This window comes from Canis lupus, chromosome 8 (genome assembly GCF_048164855.1).
Source record: "Canis lupus baileyi chromosome 8, mCanLup2.hap1, whole genome shotgun sequence".
Classification (NCBI taxonomy): Eukaryota; Metazoa; Chordata; class Mammalia; order Carnivora; family Canidae; genus Canis; species Canis lupus.
Genome location: NC_132845.1, coordinates 34,981,478 through 35,002,000, shown reverse-complemented (window position 1 = coordinate 35,002,000; position 20,523 = coordinate 34,981,478). Strand labels below are relative to the sequence as shown.

Below are 20,523 nucleotides of genomic sequence, written 5' to 3'. Positions count from 1 at the left end.
ATAATATCTTAAATAAACAAATAAATAAGCAAGCAAGCTGTAGGGAAGTCTAGGTTCCAGGGGCCAAAGACTCAGAAAACTGGTCAGGTGAGAAGGTATTTCAGCCAGTGTGTGTGGGGGGGGTGGTGGTGCTGGGGGAACCAGGAGCCAAGTCAGGCCCCTACAGGCTCAGAGCCCCAGCTTCTGCCCTCCTATGGTGCTTTGAGGGTCACAGAAAAAAGCAGTGCCTCCTGGTGGAAGGAAGGTCACAGGCACCAAGAGCAGAAGAGGGGAGCAGCGGGGAGCAGCAGGGAGCAGCAAGGAGCAAAGGTGGCAGCCAGAGGGACCTCTATGGCAAGTTGGGGGTATTTAGAGCCACTTGAAAGTTTCTAACCCTGAAGCCCAATGGCCTTTCCAAACTGGAAGAAGGGTGTGGTGGTGACCCAAACCATCCTCCGGACACCGTATAAACTGCCTTTCTTCACACCAAATAGTTGAGGCTATAGGAATGTGCATCTCTGGTCCTTCTGAGTACATGGGAACAACTTATTCTTTTGTCTTCTTACCCTGGCTTTGTCATCCCAGAGCGAGGGCAACAGGTTACAGTAGAGGCAGTATGGTTGAGCCTACCTGTGGTCATCCTTTCAGGTGGCCCAGGTTTGACAGGGCTTCCAGTAGCAAGATTAACAGGATCAGCCCCAAGTCCCCACTGAAGACCAAGCACACAGCTGCTTTCCTGGGTGCCAAGCTCTGACGGGCCTGGGGAAGTTGCTGCTTAAGGACTAAGGAAACAGGGGCAGCCCGGGTGGCTCAGCTGTTTGGTGCCACCTTCAGCCCAGGGTGTCACCCTGGAGACCCGGGATCGAGTCCCACGTCAGGCTTCCTGCATGGAGCCTGCTTCTCCCTCTGCCTGTGTCTCTGCCTCACTCTGTGTCTCTCATGAATAAATAAATAAAATCTTAAAAAAAAAAAGAAATATTAAAAAAAAAAAAAAGACTAAAAAGGACTAAGGAAACAGAGATGAAATAAAGCTCCTAAGTGACAGGCTAGTTTGGAGCCATGTCCTCATCTTCCAAAGAAACAAGCACTAAGCACTGCTGAGGAGAGGGGACTCCTGGCTCCCACCTGGCCATGGTGTCTCGTCTCCCTCACCTGCCTTGTAGCCTGTCTTCTGCATGACGGAAGAGGTATAATCATGTCACCACCCTCTCGTCTGGGACTGTCACAAAGATAAAAGAAAGAGATCAGCTATAGGAAGTATTTTTGGCTCCTAGAAGAGAAGCACTATACTAACATAAGGTGTTATTAAAGGAAAGTGTTTGTAGATTGCAGATGAAAGGCAGCAAGTAAACACAGAGCCTAACCATCAGCCTCCCCAGGGAAAGGGTGAACTGGCCATTAGGGCAACAGGGGCAGTGCCAGAGAAGGGAGAAAATATTCTTCCTCCCTCCCCTTTGCCCCGCTGCCTTGGTCTCCCACTTGGGGATGACTGGGCAAGAGAAGCAGCTGTTAATAAGGCCCCAACTTGTGCTCCTGAATCTGGGGTCCCACAGCTTCCTGCCCTTCCCACAGAGCCTTTCCTAGGGAATGGAAGCATTAGGTAGGAGGCTTTTTATGTCAGCTCTGCCTCTAAGCTTGGACTACCTAACTGCTTTTATGCAGGGGTGAATTTCCAGAGGAGGGTCTGGTCCTTGTCCTGCAAGCCTGTGTGTCTAAGACTCAAAGTTTTCATTCTCTTAAGCTTTTCCTAAATCTACCCCTGCCTTCACCTACCTTCTCAAAGGCTGGCTGACTTGCTAAATGGAATAGCCTTCTTTAGAGGAAAAGCAGAAGTGAATGTGGTTCCAGGGAGAACTGTCAGAGACAGGGTTTGAGCCCTGGGCAGAAGACCGTGGAAGAGTCCTAGTCTTCCTCAGAGATGCTTTATTACATGGTTTCATCAGTCATCAGAGAATGGATCCTATGCCCATGCAAGGAGACAGGAACATCGCGTTGTACATGGCAGACTGTTCCCCTTTTAGCAATGCAGTCAGATGGGGCGGGTGATGAGTGGGTGCCTGGCTTCCCTGCCCGTGGGCAGGCTCTGAGATCCCAGTGGACAGAAATGAAAGCCTGACAAACTGGGAGGAAGGAATGTTCAGGAATCAGTGACCTCCATGTTCTGCAGCTGGCTTTCTAGGGGGACGTCTCTTGATGCCCCTTTCTTTTTGCTGCCCTCATGCTGCTTCTTCTGCTTCTTTGATGGCTCCTGGTCAATGGGTGCAGGCTTTACAAAGGGAATCAGTTCTTGGAGACCTGGAGGGAGAGAGCCAACTAAATAATCTATCGTTTCTCAGGAGTCAAAGCCCAAAGACTTCTGGGGAGAGTTCCATGAGACAATGATCCCTATGAACAAAAGGGCACCCATGATGGGAACTGGTTTCATTAATTCTTTTCTTCCACAGTCTGAATCTTAGCTGCACTTAAACAGGATGTCATACCTCTAGTGGCTACTTTCTCAACTTTGCCCCTGTAATGCCCAGCACCAGAAGACAGGGAAAGTTTTGGGGACTGTTTCTTTCTTTTCTTTTTTTTTTTTTTTTTTAAGATTTTATTTTTTTATTCATGAGAGACAGAGAGAAAGAGAGAGAGAGCAAGAGAGAGAGACAGAGACATAGGCAGAGGGAGAAGCAGGCTTCATGCAGGAAGCCCGATGTGGGACTCGATCCCAGAGTCCTGGGATTACGCCTTGACCCAAAGGCAGACGCTCAACCACTGAGCCACCCAAGTGTCCCTGGGGACTGTTTCTGAACAAAAAAAGTTTATATATTCTGAAAGGGGGCTCGATATTTAGAGGATTATGAAGACAGAAGAAGAGGAAGATGGGCTAGACAGGCAGTTTTACCTGGTGGCATGAATTCCTTTAATTTCTCAGGCACGACGATGCCCTTCTCCGTCTGGTAGTTCTCCAGGATGGCGCAGATGGTGCGAGTGGTGGCGCACATTGTAGCGTTGAGCATATGGACAAACTCCACCTGCAAAGACAGGGTCCCCAGAAGGAGCATGGAACTCAATCTGGTCTCACTCATGACCAGGAACCAACCACTCAGCCAGACTCCCCCAACTGTAACTATCCAAATCCAAAGCATTATTGATCTTTCTCTAGACTGACATTCTGTTTAGTATTTATTGCCTATTACACAATTCCAGGAAGATTCCTCATACCTCCATGAGAGACTAGTAATAAGTCCTAGCAAACGGAGGAGAGTTGGGCCCTTTGAGGGCAGGAGGAAACTTCCATGGTGGCCTCTCCTTTTAACCCCTTTCAAGTCCCTACTTGGAAAAGATTAGGGCCTGAAAACTGGGTTTGAAGAGATAAACTTACAAACCCAGACCTTCTTGGGTGAGAGAGAAGATAGGGCCTTCAACTTGTCTTCTGTAGACAAATGGGGATTATTCTTTATCTGGAGTCAGAGAAAACAAAGCCTCAAAGAGAAGAGCTAGAATTACCTTGTAGAATAGAGCTAGATTCAGGTTTCTAGCTAAAAGGACTCAGTCCTGATGCAGTAGAAGTCATTTTCAGATTCCCTTTTTGGTCTAGACTGAGAAGTTCAGATTTTCCCATGATGCTGGGACATAATGTTCTCTAAGGACTGAGAAATAAGATGGACCTGTTCTACATGAGGCCCTATTTCCCATCTCCTGAGGGGTCACCTACCTTGTCCATCATCTTCTTGGTTTGCCCATATCGGATTCGGAGCCGGCGAGCCTGATAGTCTGTGCAGTTAGAACAGGACACTAACTCACGGAAGGCTCCTGAGCCCGGAAACCAGGCCTCCAGGTCAAGCTTCTTACTGGCAGCGTGATTCAAAGAACCTGTAAGGAAAAACCCCTAGAATTCATGAAGGAGGGATGGTATTTCAGAAGACTGACCTTAAAAAAAAAAAAAAAAAAAAAAGGAAGACTGACCTTTAGCAAACCTGAGGAATTCTTTAATTCTCATCCTATCCCCAGGAATGAAATCATGCCCAGATATTCTTATCACCAAATACTCCCAAGTGGCAAGAGTGTGATATTTTAATTAATGTGAACAATTAATTGGATTTGCAAGCTATTTCTTTGTGTGGCAGCTCACCCGGTGAGGGTAGTGTTCGTGGGACAAGGGAAAGGGAGTGGATACCTGAGACAATATTCACAATGTGGTAAGGGATCCCCAAAGACTGGTAGAAGTCTTCTGCGGTAGTAATCATCTCTTCGAACATCTCCCATGACTTGTTGTCATGTGGTGATGAGTAGACAAACTGTTCAATCTGCAGAGAGGGACCCAAGGAGACCGTGACAATGGGATGGGGCGAAAAAACTAAAGGGCTGAAATGGGAGATAGCCTTGCAGTGAAGACCTATTCCTACACCACTGGGAGTCAGGCAAGGCTGCCCACTCCCCGCCCGCCCCGGCCCAGAGATTGGTGCTGGACGCGGCTGCAAGAACAAAGCTCCACGGAGTTCCTACCACATACACGCCAGGTCCTATTCTAAGTACTTTATCCCACCAACTAGCTGAATCCTCACAGCAGGCCTAATGAGGCGGGAGCTATCATCCTCCTCTTTTTGTAGAGGAGGAAACTGAGTGCGGAGAGGTTAAGTAACTTGTTCAAGGTCACACAGCTAAGCGGCAGAACTGCCACTGGGACTCGGGCAGCCTGATTCAAGAGTTGTGCTCACAGCCATTCTAGCATGTGCTTCTCAGGTAGAAACAGAGGTAGGCGGCAAGAGGGAAGACGGAAACCAGAGTGGGTCTGAGCAACACAGAGCCTGCCTCTCCTCTAACCACCTAGGAGAGACTGAGAAGGGTCCTACTCCCCACCCCAACCTGACCACTCACCTTCTCAAACTGATGGACTCGAAAGATGCCGCGGGTGTCTCGGCCATGGGAGCCCACCTCCTGGCGAAAGCAAGTGGACAGACCGGCATACTTGATTGGCAAATCCTCCGGCCGGAGCCACTCGTCCCGGTGTAGAGCAGCAATGGGCTGCTCTGAGGTGGCAATCAGGTATTTCTCGTCATAGGAATTGTCATCAGACTTTTCACTGCCTTTGCCAATCACCTGTAGGAGGAGGGACCTCTACTAGTTAAGAGTGAGGGATGAGGACCTCAGCCAGAGCAAGAAAGCACAGGGAAGATTCCAGTGATGAGATGGGAAGAATTTCCTTTAATCTCTGCCTAGAAGCGAGCAGGGGATGCTAAAAAGACAAAGGAGGGAATGAGTCACTCCAAAAATGGGATCCCTACTAGGGATCAGAGAAATGCAAATTAATAGGAGATAAAATACTATAATAGTAGTTTTTTAGTTATCTAATAAATGAAGCATTTATAAATAATGTACAGTGGCCAATGATGGCAGTGCAATTAAACCTGAGCTGGTAGCAGTATAAATTAATCCACTCGGGATGCCTGAGTGGCTCAGTGGTTGAGTGTCTGCCTTCGGCTCAGGGCGTGATCCCAGAGTCCTGGGATTGAGTCCCATATTGGGCTTCCTATGGGGAGCCTGCTTCTCCCTCTGCCTATGTCTCTGCCTCTCTCTCTCTCTCTCTGTGTCTCTCATGAATAAATAAATAAAACCCTTAAAAAAAATTAATCCACTCAACAAATGTTTGTTAGGCATTTATTAAATGCCAAGTTTGCCAATGCTGGGCAAAAGGAGATAGTCTCTGCTTTCTTGGTGCTTATGAGTTAGTCTAGGGTTACACTCCTTGAAGAATCACTTTGGTGTTCAGCTAAAGAAAGTAACACAGAAGAAAAAAAGGTATAAACAGGACAAAGTTCACTGTAACATTACTTACTGATGGCAAAAAAAGAAGTCCCCTAAATATTTCAACAAGGGAAGAGTCGACTATCCTACATCCAGGCCAGGTAATATTATGTAACCATTTAAAAAATGTTGGTTATGAAGACTGTGAGGTAACACTGAAAAATGCTTCTGATATAATGCTGAGGCAATTTATACACATTGTGAGGGAAATACGAGAAAATGATATATATATATGAAAAAAAGCCCCCAAAGGGATATTAAAAATGACAACTATGAGGTAATGGAAAAGAAGATGATTTCCCCCATCATTTCCAAATTTTATCATGTGGTATTATTTTAATTTTTAAAAAAGGAGGGTAGAGGGGCACCTGGGTGGCTCAGTGCTTGAGTGTCTGCCTTCAGCTCAGGGCGTGATCCCAGAGTCCTGGGATCAAGTCCCAGTTGGGTTCCCTGCATGGAGCCTGCCTCTCCCTCTGCCTCTCCTCCTTCTCCCTATCTGCCTTTCTCTGTGTGTGTCTCTCATGAATAAATAAATAAAATAATAAAAAAAAAAAAAAGAAGGGAGGAAACTTCCTCTGGGTCAGCATTTGGGGACCTAGAAGACTATGTTGCTACTTGACTGGGGGAATTTAGCCACTAGCCACATTTCAAGTGCTTAACAGCCACATATGGCTGGTGCTGTCAACTAGACAGTAGATACAGAACATTCCCATTACTGGGAATGTAGTAGAGAGTTCTACTGGACAGCACTGCTCCAGAGAAGTCACAAGCTGAGATTATTAGGCAAGAAGTGCCAGCCCAAACTCTCACTATGGGGACCTGTGATTCTTCCCATATATGGATCCAAGAAGTATCTGGAGAAGAGATGGAAAATGCAGGAAACATAGGAGGTACCTACTACCTAGTGTCTCTCTCATAATCCTCCATGAGAAACCAAGTTTCTCTCTGATGTTCCCTGCAGGGTATCTTTCTAAAGCTCTGTAAGTGATTATCCAGTCTTGGGGTTGAAATGAGGAAAACAAGAAAAGAAGGCAGATTTTGGCCGATACATGAACATTCCCTTCTTCACTAAAAGAAAAGGAAAGGACTCCTGGGTGGCTCAGTCAGTTAAGTGTCTGACTCTTGATTTTGGCTCTGATCATGATCTCAGGGTCATGGGATCCAACCCTGCATTGGTCTCCATGCTCAATGCAGAGTCTGCTTGAGATTCTCTCTCCCCTGCTGGCCCTCCCGTCACGCATTCTTGCTTGCTATAAATGAATGAATGAATGAATGAATGAATGAATGAATGAATGAAATCTTATAGAAAGAAAGGGAAGAAGAGAGGGAGAATACCAAGGTTAGACTAATGCTCAGGGTTTACAGAGTATTTTGCTTCCCACTGTATCTTAAATGAAAACATAACTAGAACTCATCAATAGGACTCCTTGGGAAGAAGTTCTATTAAAGGTGAGTCAGGTGAGCCCAAGAGCATTGTCTAACTCCTGCCAATAAGAGCCAAGTCACTCCCTTCTGACAGAATGGTCTTGAAGGGGAGAGACAAGTGAAGAGTGGACTATGCTGTTGAGGGGCAGCCATTAGCAGAGACACTCTAGAAATTCTGAGTGCTAGGTATAGACTGGGGGCACCACAGCTGGTGTTGGAACCAGCTCGTCAGAATGACCTGACTCTCAACGTGAATCCTCTGGCTCTCCCTAAGATAGTCTGTGGCTGAGAAAGAGCCACAAACTGGAAGCCACATCCATCCCAAGGAAAATATGTCTCGCTGTCTAGAAACTTCCAGTTTGGGGATAGGAGGAGGAGGATAGGGGAAGATCAGCCACTTCTATAATAGTCTTCCATCCAAGCACTCAAAAAGTATGCTTCTTTTCAAAGCCCCTGGTGTTAAAGTATGCTCAATTTAGGAAAGTCATGTAGATTATCTGGGAAAGTCAAAACAGGCTCTATGTCTACATTGTCCAGTATGGTAGCCACTAGCCTTATGTGGCTATTTAAGTCAGAATTAATAAAAATAAAAATTTTACTTCCTCAGTTGTACTAGCTATATTTTAAGTGCTTGGCAGCCATGATACAGAGTATTTCCATCACCGCAGGAAGTTCTACTGGGCAGCACTGCTCTGTGTCCTTGAAGTTAAACTTCATAACTTAAGTCAGTCTGCTGTGTTGCCCCAGGCTACTCACCTTATAAAGTTCTTCGTCAAACTGGCTGAGCTGTGCCACTTCCTGCATGACCTCCTTCCTCATGAAAAAGGGGGTATAAATAGGAGTGTAGCCCCGACTCCCCAAGGTGCGAAGGGCGTACTGGATGAGCGCCTGTTCCAGGAACACCAGGACACCCTAAAGGAGCAGAGACAAGCACTGTGTGATTGGGTTCTGTTGCCATCGTGTTCATCTGCTAAAATTTACACTCAGAGGCAACTGGGGATATGCAGGAGGCCAGCAAAGACTGTGAACCCCAACACCTGACTCAAGAGAGTCTTTCTTAATACTAATGTCCAGCGTATCATCTAGGCACACTGTAAGGAAAAGCAAAGTGAAGAAAAAAGGATTATGTGCCCAGGCTGCGTGGGAGAGCTTTTTTGCACTAGTTCTTAAAACACTGGGTTTCCGTATATGTTAGAGCATACTTATGTATACGTATATATGTACAGTATCTCCAAAATTATTTTCCCATGCCTTTCGGGAAGTCTCCTCTGAATTCATTTGCCCCTTGTCCCAACTGATCTGGGTTTGCTGCCTCTGCCTACCTGTGCTCACAGCTCTCACACCACAGCACTCATCACAGTGGGTCCTGATTCTTTGTTACTTGTCTGACTGTCCAATTACACTAAGGCAGACTGTTCCGATTCAGTCAGGACAACATATATTCATTATGGAGGGTCATGTAGTGGCTCTTGTTCTAGGGAATCCTGAGCAGCACTCTCCTGGCTAAGAGAAGTGCACCTAATTGCCAGTACGTTTGCAGTAGAAAGGCTGAAAACAAGTGGCGGATTTGTAGGCCTTTTTAAATAGGTTATGTTTTCCACACATATTTTTTTTAGTTCTTTCTTTATAATCCCATCGCCACAGGTTCCTGACTCTTACCTTCAGGAAGTAACCTCGACTTCCAGCCACCACGGCCCCTTTTTCACCTTCAAAGCCATCTACCATTACCACCAGGTCCACATGAGAGTACTTCTTCCTGACTGTACAATCGCCCCAGATTCTCTCTACTTTGTTGTCAGCATCCTAAGGAAACAAGACCAGGAGAGAAAGATGCATGATCCCTGAATTCCACAACCTCAGTTTTCCAAACCCCATTCCAAGAACAACCTAGAGCTTTGCAGAACTACTGGTTAACTCAAACACCAGGTTTTGGTCATTGCGTATACAGACTAAGGAAGGGCATTTGCTAGAGCATTTGTGCTCAAAAGAGAAATAATAATTTACAAATTCTTAGTAGTGATTCTAGCCATGGAACTGAAATCATGAATTTCTAAGAGATCTGTTGTATTCTCACTTTTTTTTTTTTTACCCTTTTAAATGACTCCCTGAAAATCTAGCAACAGGACCCCCCACCCCCCATCAGCATTGCCTGGGGTACAGAGGAGAATGTAGATTTTTTTTTTTTCCAGGCTCTCATTGGTCCTGGGGCCGTATGAGGGCGGGCTCAGGGCCCTGACCTCCCGAGTCTCCCACCCTAGCTTGCAATGAGTTTAATGCTCGTTCACCAGGGAATGAATGAAAGAGGCACAGATGGGCCCAGCCATGGCTGGGGTGTCAGGGAACAAAGGCAGGGCTCAGAGCAGCTTTGTGCCGGGGAAGCTCCCACTCAGCAGGAAACTTTTATCATGCAGATTTCCCTTCAACCTGCAGCTTCTCTGCAGGGTGTGGGTGAGGGGTGAGGTTGGTTTAGCAGATCCCTCCCACAGGACTCACTGCTACCACGGGCAACACGCAGTGGAGGACAGCAGCCGGATTTAGACGAGATTTCTGTGCCAGGAGTCTCCTCCTACCTGCCGTCTCTGCTACTTGCCAATCAGGCAACAATCTGACTCTTTCAATTCTCAATTGGTGGGCAGAGCGAATATACAAAGAGCCTGGTTCTGACACAAGGCCTATTATACAGAGAGTGCCAGCATTTCCCTGTCCTCCTCCCACCCTGCTCCCTCCCCAACAGAGAGGAGCACCGGCTAGGCAGCAGCCTGCTGTGGCACCCCACACCTACCTCATCATTGCTGATGGGCACTGAGGGATGCAGAAGGTTCCCGATCTCTCGGAGGTTCTCAAACCGCTCTGCTTCCAGCTTTATCCGCTCAGCATCACATTTTAGGATGGCTTCATCGATGAGGAGTCGGACTTTTTTAATTTGTGAGACTTTCAGGTTCTGTAGATGAACAGGCCAGGACTTAAGCAACAGCAAGCCGAGGACAGAGTAGGAATAAGACTCTGTTGTCCTAACCTTGTTGTGCTCTAATGACAACCCTTGTGATAGCATTTTTCAAATCAGTAATGAAGGCTTTCAAAGAACTGAGATTTCACACACACATACACCAGTACACAGTTTTGCCCTTACAAATGCATTGGCATTTTCTTCTGGGGTACCTAAGGCAGAGATGGATCAATTCTGGCCATTCTTTCATTCCTACATATCTCAGGGGTTTTAACCCTCTAGCTCTTTTAAGAGCTCTTTCCCTTAACTTGTACTTTTTGATTTCCTGATTTAGCACTCTTATGTACTACATTTAATTGTTCCCTAGGAAGATTATAAATTTATTAGGAGTAAGAGACCCTGTCTTAAGCTATTTTGGATTCCTTCCTTTTTTTTTTTTTGGATTTTATTTATTCATAGAGACAGAGAGAGAGAGAGAGTGAGAGAGAGGCAGAGACACAGGCAGAGGGAGAAGCAGGCACCATACAGAGAGCCTGATGTGGGACTCGATCCCGGGTCTCCAGGATCACACCCTGGGCTGCAGGCGGCGCTAAACTGCTGCGCCACGCCACCAGGGCTGCCCTTGGATTCCTTCCTGCAAGTGTTTCAAACTATGATTTCCTGGGGACAGGAGAGCCCTTAGCAAGTGGGGCTGGACAGCAACAGCACCCCCAACTCAGCCCTTCAGGCACAGCAACTTTGTTTTTGTGTATTTATGCTCTCACTGTGCTTTTGTGTTATAGGTTTTAAGAATGGGTTTGGTGACCAAAAAACTTGAAAATTATTTTTTCTAGGTTCACTGTTGTGAATATTTACTGAATTATAATAAATTGAAAAATTCCTTGACTTTGTGAAAACAGATTTCTATAAACCAAACATAGCTTGGCTCCTTTTATCTTTTCTTCCTACTTTTGACTTTTCCACTTCATCCGTCCCCGGCTACTCGATCTAATAAATACTCAAGTATGGAGTCCAACGAGGGTGGAGGGGGACATTTCCCCACTGCACACATTCAAGGATGCCACAATGCTGTGTGGCGCCAAGTGTCAGCACTCACTTGTCTAGGAACAGAGTTACGATGGAAGAACAGAAATCCAGCCTAGAAAAGGGAAGGATAACAACTTACAGCTAAAGTGTCTGCAGTGAGGTCATCAAGATTTAATGCATCTTCTGGAATGGACTCATCTCCCACTGGCTCTTTTTTCTGCAAGGGGAAACAAAACAATACTACTAAATAAAAGAAAATTTCTGACATAGTTTTATAAGTACACCCCAGATTAATATATAAACAAACCTCAGAACTTGCTATATATCTGAAGGCTACAACACGTGAGAGAAAAAAATTAGTAAATTGGAAGCAAGAAAGTTTCGAGTCCTTATCCTGCTACTTTCTAGCTTTTTTGATCCTGGACAGATCAATTAATCCAGCGAGGTCAGAAAGCTGACATCAATAGGAACGTAAGAAGAATGACTGCCCTGGACATAGAGTAGTTATGGGCACCAAGAATGTGTGAAAAGGTTCACACTACTGTCCAGCTCTGGGGCAAGTGCCTGGGTGTGAATTTATGAAACCTTGTCCACACACTAAGAACAATTCCAGCACTGAGGCTAACAGGAAAAAATGGATAGGATAATAGAATATTAGGACGCTAAGGAACACAAAAATTTTGAGGAAAAAAGTCACAATCTGGAACTAACTTTAGAGCAATCAATGCAACTTGGCAAAACCATAGAACATACCCAGGGCTAGATTTTCTCCTCTCTGGTTTCTCTTCTCCTTCTTTATGATATTTTGTCAAATCATTTCCAATCCTTGCCCAGAGCCGTGAAGAAGATAATTTTAAGAGTCAGATTCTTCCCAAATTAAAAGGAATTAAAGAAAATTATCAAAGGCTATAATAACAAGATATGTAAGACCTCAGCAAAACTTGCATAAAAACAAGTTGAGGAAGTTCAGGGTCTGCTTTGCAAGACTAAATCACGTGCAATGTCCTAAAGATTTTTTTTTAATTCCATACATTTAACAATAGGCAATTATATTTATACAACCTCATATACCACTGCACAAAGCTGAGTCTTATAAAGAACTAAATCTTCTGAGGGTAAAGCATAGAAATTCTTTAGATTTATTATACACTCTCATATACTAAAGTGAGAAGTCAGGATGCTAACCATAACAAACTTACATCCTTCAGTGACTCAAGCAAAATCATCTTTAAAAACTGCAAAAGTCTGAAAATCTCAGAATGAGTCTTGTTAAGAATAAGCAGAGACAACTGAGGTTGAAATAAATGGCCTAAATCTCAAGATTTTCCATTTAGTAGCCAAGAGAGCTGAGGCCCCTCTGTTATCTGATAATCCCTCAGGGCAGCAAATTCAAGTTCCTGAGTTCAAGTTCTGACTCTACAACTAATTTATGTGATTTTAGGCAAGACCCTTAATTTCCTAAGCCTATTCTCTTGCCCTTTTAATAAGGTTGACAAATGTACTGTGCATATTCCAGGTTTGCAGCAAAGATCAAAACCACTAAAATAGGGCAGCCTGGGTGGCTCAGTGGTTTAGCACGCCTTCAGCCGAGGGTGTGATCCTGGAGACCTGGGATTGAGTCCCACGTCGGCTCCCTGCATGGAGTCTGCTTCTCCCTCTGCCTATGTCTCTACCTCTCTCTCTCTGTGTGTGTGTGTGTGTGTCTCTCATGAATAAATAAATAAATAAAATCTTAAAAAAAAAAAAAAAAAACTACCGAAATGAGATGTAAGCAGAAGAGTTTTTAATACTTTCAACTGCTATACAAATGAAAGCACTGCTAAAATCATTCTAGTTAAATATTTTATTTATTATGACAAACACAGAGAGAGAGAGAGAGAGGCAGAGACACAGGCAGAGGGAGAAGCAGGCTCCATGCAGGGAGCCTGACATGGGACTCGATCCCGGGTCTCCAGGATCACGCCCTGGGCTGAAGGCCACCGGGCTGCCCCTAAAACCATTCTAATGCATAGTAAGGGAGTAACTTAGTAGACAGTAAGTTAACACTGGTTGTGGAGCTACAATGAAGGGATATAAGAACGCTATTGCAAATGAAAACACTCCCATCTTCTTGCTAGGAAAATGCTAGGCTGGCATTATCTATATATGTGCTCCAAAGAATATACAGGCAGGAGTGCACGCTGGAATTAACATAATTATGGGGACTTTGACATGCAAATATTAAGCATCTTGAGTCCCAAAGGAAGAAAACTGTATGATTATTGGTATCAATTTCCACAGCCAATCACAAGCTGAAAGTGTAACAAAATACCGTTAAAGAGAAGGATTCAGACTATCTGTGAAGTGTAAGGTACTAGAATCCGGAGGGAGTCTTTCTATTATACTCTTTACTGGTTCAGGTTCCAAAATTTTATGATTTTGTGGTTTAGTTTAGAGGTTTACAACTTAAAAATGAGACAGGTTTGAGGGAGCAGTTAATATGTTTTTTTAAAAAATGACTAAGGGGCTAAGAGGATGTTTTTGAAGAAAGATTAAAAGCATAAACTATTCTGGATACCAAAGCAAGGCCAAACTAAAACTTAATATTCTTCAAGCACAGGAAGGATTTTTTGGATGAAGGCCAGAAACTACTTGCCCTCCGCTGTTACTTGCAATTGCAGAATAACTACAATGTTCTAGGCATTGTGCCAGGTTCTCCACATTTAAAAAATTTCGTTCTCACAATTCTGTTCTATGGTTAACTGTTAGTATTGTCATTTCACAGATGAGAAAACTGAAGCTCAGAGGTTAACTTGACTAAAGTCACACAGCCAACAATCCAGGATTTGGACTCCTTATATGTGCTCTTTCCATTAAAGAGCATGACTACAGTGAGACAGAAATCTCAAGTCCGCCCTAAGAAAACCTTTCTGGCACTGTAGATTACACTTAAGGAGTAATTGGATAAGAAAAAAAAAAAGGAATAATTGAATAAGATTGCTGGTGGAATTTATATTTATTATAAAAACAAAACAGGCAACGAATGAGCAATGTGGCAAGAATCTTACCTGGCTACATACAGACTCTGTGCCCCCCAAACTTACATGTTGAAACCTAATCCCCAATGTGCTGGCGGTTGGAGGTGGGGTCTTTCAGAGGAGATGAAGTCATGAGGACAGAGCCTTCATAAATGGTATTAGTGCCCTTATAAGAGACTCCAGAGAGCTCCCTTCTACCACGTAAGGACACAATGAGAAGGCAGCTGTCTATGAACCAGGAAGTGGGTCTTCACCAACACGAAATCTGTCAGCGCCTTGATTTTGGACTTCTCAGTCTTCTGAATGGTGAGAAATAAACTGCTCTTGTTTATATGCCGCCCAGTCTATGGTATTCTGTTACAACAACCCCAAGGCACTAAGACTTATCCAAAGACAGAAGATGGACTCCCCGATCCCTGAAAGTACTTCTTAGTTCCCTTGCCCACTACCTTTCTTTTTAAAGATCTGCCCCTTTGGGAAGAAATTCAGTGTCTCACAGAATTAGTTACACACTAGGTCAGAAACTATGTGAGTATTAACTAAGAGTAAGATGAAATACCTCTGGCTCAAGCTCTCAAGGCTGTTACCTAGTTCTCTTACCTTCATTTTCTCTCCAATTGTCTTGCTGCATAGGTTCTTCAGCTTGTTCAAGTTGTCTGCCCGAAATCTGCCTGAAGAATAAACAATCCAAGAATATATCAAAGATACGCACATAATTAAGAACAACACCCGTTCCCCCATCACAGCTCAACAGTCAGAGCTAAAGGATCTCATGAAGTTGTGAAATCTTACAGCTTTAGAGTCCCAAATTTAGTTGGCAAATATTGGTGACAATGGGGTTCCCCCAGTATTTGGTGACAAGGGAAATTACCTTCTGGGACTGAATTTGGGAAGTATCATAACCTGGATGATGCCACAGTTGAGTAACACATCTGAGAAACCTGGGAAAAACTCAAGTAACTGTAACCTGCTCAATCGTCTTAAAATCCATTAACAAAACTGTGTGGTAAGCACTGGAACCTGGAGTGAGAGCAGGCCTGTTTCTAGTCCCATGAACTTGGTGGCTGCATCTCTCTGCCAGAAATGGTTAATGTTACTCCCTTTGCTCGACAGAAATCTCACCCGGCATCCTGGAGAATAGTAAGTTTCTTATGCTTTAGTTTCTTTGGAGGGAAGACGGTGCACTAATCAGCCTACATGGGTATTCTGGCCCAAACTAATATGTTGGTATTATGGTTCATTAACCTAAGTCTAATTAGCAAAAGTAGAACCTCTTGAATCCAAGCTTGAGCACCAACATGGTAAACAGCAAGTTTTTGACAGGTGTAATTGATAGAAATGAGACAGCTCCTAGGCAGCTGTTTTTCAAGGTTTTGCCAAACTTGAACTAAACATTAGTACAAAATCATCTACTTTCTCATTACACTGATTAGAGAGATGGGAACAGAAACATAGTCACCAGGGCCTGGAGAGGAGAGGGGAGAGAGAATGGACTCCAAAGGGACAGTAAGCGGGATCTCTGTGATGATGGAACAGTCCTGTCTTTTTTTTTTTTTTTTTAAAGATTTTATTTATTTATTCATGATAGACATAGAGAGAGTGGGGGGTGCAGAGACACAGACAGAGGGAGAAGCAGGCTCCATGCTAGGAGCCCGACATGGGACTCGATCCCGGGACTCCAGGATCATGCCCTGGGCTGAAGGCAGCACTAAACCACTGAGCCACCCAGGGATCCCGGAATAGTCCTGTCTTGAATGTGACAGTGCTTACACAAATCTACACATGGGATAAAGTTGCATAGAACTACACACACACACACACACACACACACACACGAGTGCATGTGAAACTGGTGAAATCTGAATAAGGTTTGTGAATTGTAGCAATGTCAATTTCTTGGCTTTGATACTGTACCAGTTGTGTTAGACGTCATCAGTGGGAGAAACTGAGTGAAGGGTACACTGGACCTCCTTGTACTATTTTTGCAACTTCCTGTGAATCTATAACTATTTTGAAATTAAAAGTTTTTAAAAACTTTATTTAGTCCCTTCTATTTGCAAGGTCTCGTGTTAAGGGCTGGGAATAAAAAAGAAAACATCATGCTAGGTGCTGAAAAGAAAACAATTAAAAAATAATATAACTGCTATTTCAATCAATGAATATAGCATATTCCTTCATTATCTTTAATTTCTTTCAGCAATGTTTTACAGTTTTCAGTGTAGGCACCTTGAATGTCATTTACTAAATGTATTCTAGGCATCAGATGCTTTTTGTTATTTGTATGTACAAATATCATTGATTCTGTATATTGTATACAGTGACCTTGCTAAATTTAAGTAGTTCAGTTCTGCATACACAATCAAGTCATCTGCAAATAATGACAGCTTTACTTCTATACCAATCATTTTTTTTTTACTGAGGTATAACTAATATACAACATTGTATTAGTTTCAGGTGTACAACATAATGATTTGATATTTGTATACAAGGCAAAATGATCACCACAGTAAATCTAATTACCATCGGTCATCACACTCTACTCCAATCTTTCTTTTTTTTTTTTAAGTAGGCTCCACACCCAAAATGGGGCTCAAACTCACAGCCCTGAGATTGTGTCACATGCTCTACTGACTGAGCCGCCAGGAGCCCCTCCTTTTTTTTTTGCCTTATATCATACTGTCTAGAACCTCCAGCACAATGTAAATCAGAAGTGGTGGTAACAGATATACTTGTCTTGTTCCCAACTCAGGGGGAAAGCATTCAACATTCATCATTAAGAATGTTAGCTATAGGTTTTTTTGATAAATATCTATTATCAGATTAAGGTAGTTCCCTTCCATTCCTAGGTTCCTACATTTTATCATGAGCAATTGGAGCAACATGGGAAAAAAAATAAACTTCATCCCTATCTCACATCATATACCAAAATCAATGTGGAATGAATCATCCACCTAAATGTGATAGGCAAAGTAATAAAACTTCTAGAAAATATATTGGAAAAATCTCTTCAGGAACTTGGGAATGAAAAGATTTCCTAAACAAACACAGGCAGCAAAAACTACAAAGAAGAGAGCAATAAATTAGACTTCATTAAAATTAATGAACTCTTTAATTAATTAAAGAGAACTATTTAATTAATTAATTAACTCTTTAAAAAGAGTCAGACTCTTTTTTTTTTTTTTATATTTATTTATTTATGATAGACATAGAGAGAGAGAGAGGCAGAGACACAGGAGGAGGGAGAAGCAGGCCCATGCCGGGAGCTTGATGTGGGACTCAATCCCGGGACTCCAGGATCGCGCCCTGGGCCAAAGGCAGACACTGAACCGCTGAGCCACCCAGGGATCCTGAGTCAGACTCTTTTTAAAAAGAGATTTACTTATTTTAGTAAGAGAGAGAAAGAGAGCATGAGTGGGAGGAGGGGCAGAGGGAGAAGGAGAGAAATCTCAAGCAGACTCTCCACTGAGCTCAGAGCCCACCATGGGGCTTGATCCCAGGACCCTGGGATCATGACCTGAGCTGAAATCAAGAGTCAGATACTTGGGATCCCTGGGTGGCGCAGCGGTTTAGCGCCTGCCTTTGGCCCAGGGTGCAATCCTGGAGACCCGGGATCGAGTCCCACATTGGGCTCCTGGTGCATGGAGCCTGCTTCTCCCTCTCCCTGTGTCTCTGCCTCTCTCTCTCTCTCTCTCTGTGTGACTATCATAAATAAATAAAAATTAAAAAAAAAAAAAGTCAGGTACTTAACCGACTGAGCCACCCAGGCACCCCTAAAATTAATCATTTCTGTTCATTAAAAGACTGAAAGAGTAAGAAGCAAGTCACAGACTGGGAGAAAATATGTGCAATATAAATATCTGACAAGGTCTTATATCCAGAAGGGATAAAGAATACCTACAAATAAATAAGAAAAAGACAGGTAATCAAATAAAAACTGGTCAACATTCTTGAACAGACACTTCTCAAAATAGGCTATCCAAATACTAACAGGGATATGAACAGGTGCTCAATACCTTTACTCACCAGGATAATGCAAATTAAGACCACAAAGAGATACCACTACATATCCACCAGAATGGCTAAAATTGAATAGACTGCCAATATTTAGGACAAGGCTGTAGAAAAACTAGAACTCTTATTTTGCTGGTGAGAGTGTTGATTGCCATTAACTACTTAGGGTAACTATCTGGTAATACCTACTAAATCTAAACATGTATCTATCTACTTTATGATCCAGCAACTCCACCCATATATACCTAACAGAAATGAGTGCCTCCATATACCAAGACACACAAAGCAATATTCATAGCACTTTATTCATAATACCCTCAAATTGGTAACAATCAGAATGTCCATCAATAGAATTGATTGGTACATTTACATAATGGATAATTGGTATATTTACATAATGGAGTACTACATAGCAATGAAAATGAACCAGCCACGAAGCCACATGAAGATAGAATAATTTTATAGACATAATTCTGAGGGAAAGAATCCACATACAAAAATATCTACATAAGTCCATTTACATTAAGTTTAACATCAAGCAAAATTAATTTATGGTGACAGAGGGCAGAACACTGTTATTTTTGGAAGGGGCATGAGAGAGCATGCTGGGGTGCTGTAAATGTCTTCTTTGATCTTGACCTGGGTGGTGGTTAGATACATATACAGCTTTATAAAACCCATTAAGCTGCACATGAAAATCTGTACATTTTACTGAATACATCTCCATAAAAAATAAGTTTAAAAAGGTTGTATCTAAAAGCAGTATAGGGGCACCTGGTGGCTCGGTTGGTTAAGCATCTGCCTTCGGCTCAGGTCATGATCCCACATCAGGCTCCCTGCTCAGGGGGGAAACTGCTTCTCTTCCCTCTGCCACTCCCCCTGCTTGTATTCTCGCTTGTGCTCTCTCTCTCTGTCAAATAAATAAATAAATAATCTTAAAAAAAATAAAAGTAGTATAAATGTCACAACAAGATATATAATACGTGGAGAACACTCAACAAATGAGGTAGTGCTATGGGAGCAGAGTTAATTTCGCGAGGAGGCTGATGGGAATGGGGGCAGCAGCCTGATAAGGAATATCTAAGAAGAGGCAACAATCATGGACATGTGAAAGAGCAAACATGTAACATAACAAGTCTAGAACAAAGAGTGGAGGACAAATGTGGGAGAGTGACAGAAGGTGAGGCTAGGAAGACATGCAGGGCTTTGTAAACTGTCTTAACTAATTTGTATTTTTATGCTTTAGGGCTACACTGTCTGATATGGTAGCCACTAGGTAGGAAGCTATTGAGCATTTGAAACATGGAAGGGGAGGGGGAGAGGGAGAAGCTGACAAGCAGACACCCCACTGAGCAGGGAGCCCAACTTAGGACTCGATCCCAGGACACTGGGATCATGACTTGACCTAAAGTCAGAAGTCAGACACTTAACCAACTGAGCCACCCAGGGGCTCTCAGACAGCACTGCTTTAAGGTAAGAATATCAACTGCAAGACTTAAACCTGTAAAATGATTAGATTTGTATTCCAAAAAAAAAAAAAAAAATCACATGTCCTGGATGTGGCCTTGCGCTAGATGAGATCTCAGTAAAACTGAAGGCAGTGAGAAAGTGCTCGAAATGAGGACCCGGCTTAAGGAGTGTGCAATAAGGCAGTAAAGAAAATTTTCATTCACAATAGCACAGGCTAGATAGAATTCCTGTAACTACCAGATTTCAAGATACGTTGAAATCTAGCAGCTTTAAAAAAAGAAAAAAATCTAGCAGCTTTGTAAATAGTTGAGACAAATGCTTATTATATACCCAAATGTGCCCTTGCTATATTACTCTGAACTAAAAAGAAGAATCACAGTTTGAATCCTTGGAGTTAGAAGAGTTGTGGTAAACTTCAATGTGATACTACGACTCCAAGTTATAGGAGATGTCTGTGTTCCACACAGAGCCCTAGTGGCATGTTGCATGTCTATAGGTAGACAAATAGATATATGTGTGAAGCCTGCTCTGTCCTGTCAGGGAACATATGAGTTTTTGTTTTTTTTTCTTTTTATTTTTTTAAGATTTTATTTATTTATTCATGAGAGACATAGAGACAGAGAGAGGCAGAAACACAGGCAGAGGGAGAAGCAGGCTCCATGCAGGGAGCCTGATGTGGGACTCGATCCTGGGTCTCCAGGATCACACCCTAGGCCGAAGGCGGCATTAAACTGCTGAGCCACCCAGGCTGCCCAACATATGCGGCTCCGCGTTACACGTCCTTGTTGCAGCCAATGACAGAAGAACCTTGATATAAGATAAGATCTGTCAATGTCCAACAGGGGCAGCCCAGGACTTGGG

The 20,523-nt window shown here is 43.3% G+C and overlaps 1 protein-coding gene across 2 annotated transcripts in view; it reads right to left on the bottom strand.

Annotated features, from left to right (window-relative positions):
* Positions 1-1,885: 1,885 nt before the first annotated feature.
* The window catches only part of SARS1 (seryl-tRNA synthetase 1), a 20,419-nt gene continuing 1,781 nt past the window's right edge, over positions 1,886-20,523 (bottom strand). Inside the window, exons 2-12 of one of the 2 annotated variants that reach the window (XM_072834854.1) lie at positions 18,967-19,102; positions 14,782-14,852; positions 11,304-11,381; positions 9,974-10,132; positions 8,851-8,994; positions 7,948-8,103; positions 4,840-5,061; positions 4,139-4,268; positions 3,677-3,834; positions 2,864-2,993; positions 1,886-2,274 (exon numbers count right to left, since the gene is read on the bottom strand). In XM_072834854.1, the coding sequence (XP_072690955.1) occupies positions 2,117-2,274; positions 2,864-2,993; positions 3,677-3,834; positions 4,139-4,268; positions 4,840-5,061; positions 7,948-8,103; positions 8,851-8,994; positions 9,974-10,132; positions 11,304-11,381; positions 14,782-14,787 (1,341 nt within the window). In that variant the 5' untranslated portion in view covers positions 14,788-14,852; positions 18,967-19,102 and the 3' untranslated portion in view covers positions 1,886-2,116. The remainder of the gene's footprint in view (positions 2,275-2,863; positions 2,994-3,676; positions 3,835-4,138; positions 4,269-4,839; positions 5,062-7,947; positions 8,104-8,850; positions 8,995-9,973; positions 10,133-11,303; positions 11,382-14,781; positions 14,853-18,966; positions 19,103-20,523) is intronic. The other variant, XM_072834852.1, reaches the window with a different exon arrangement.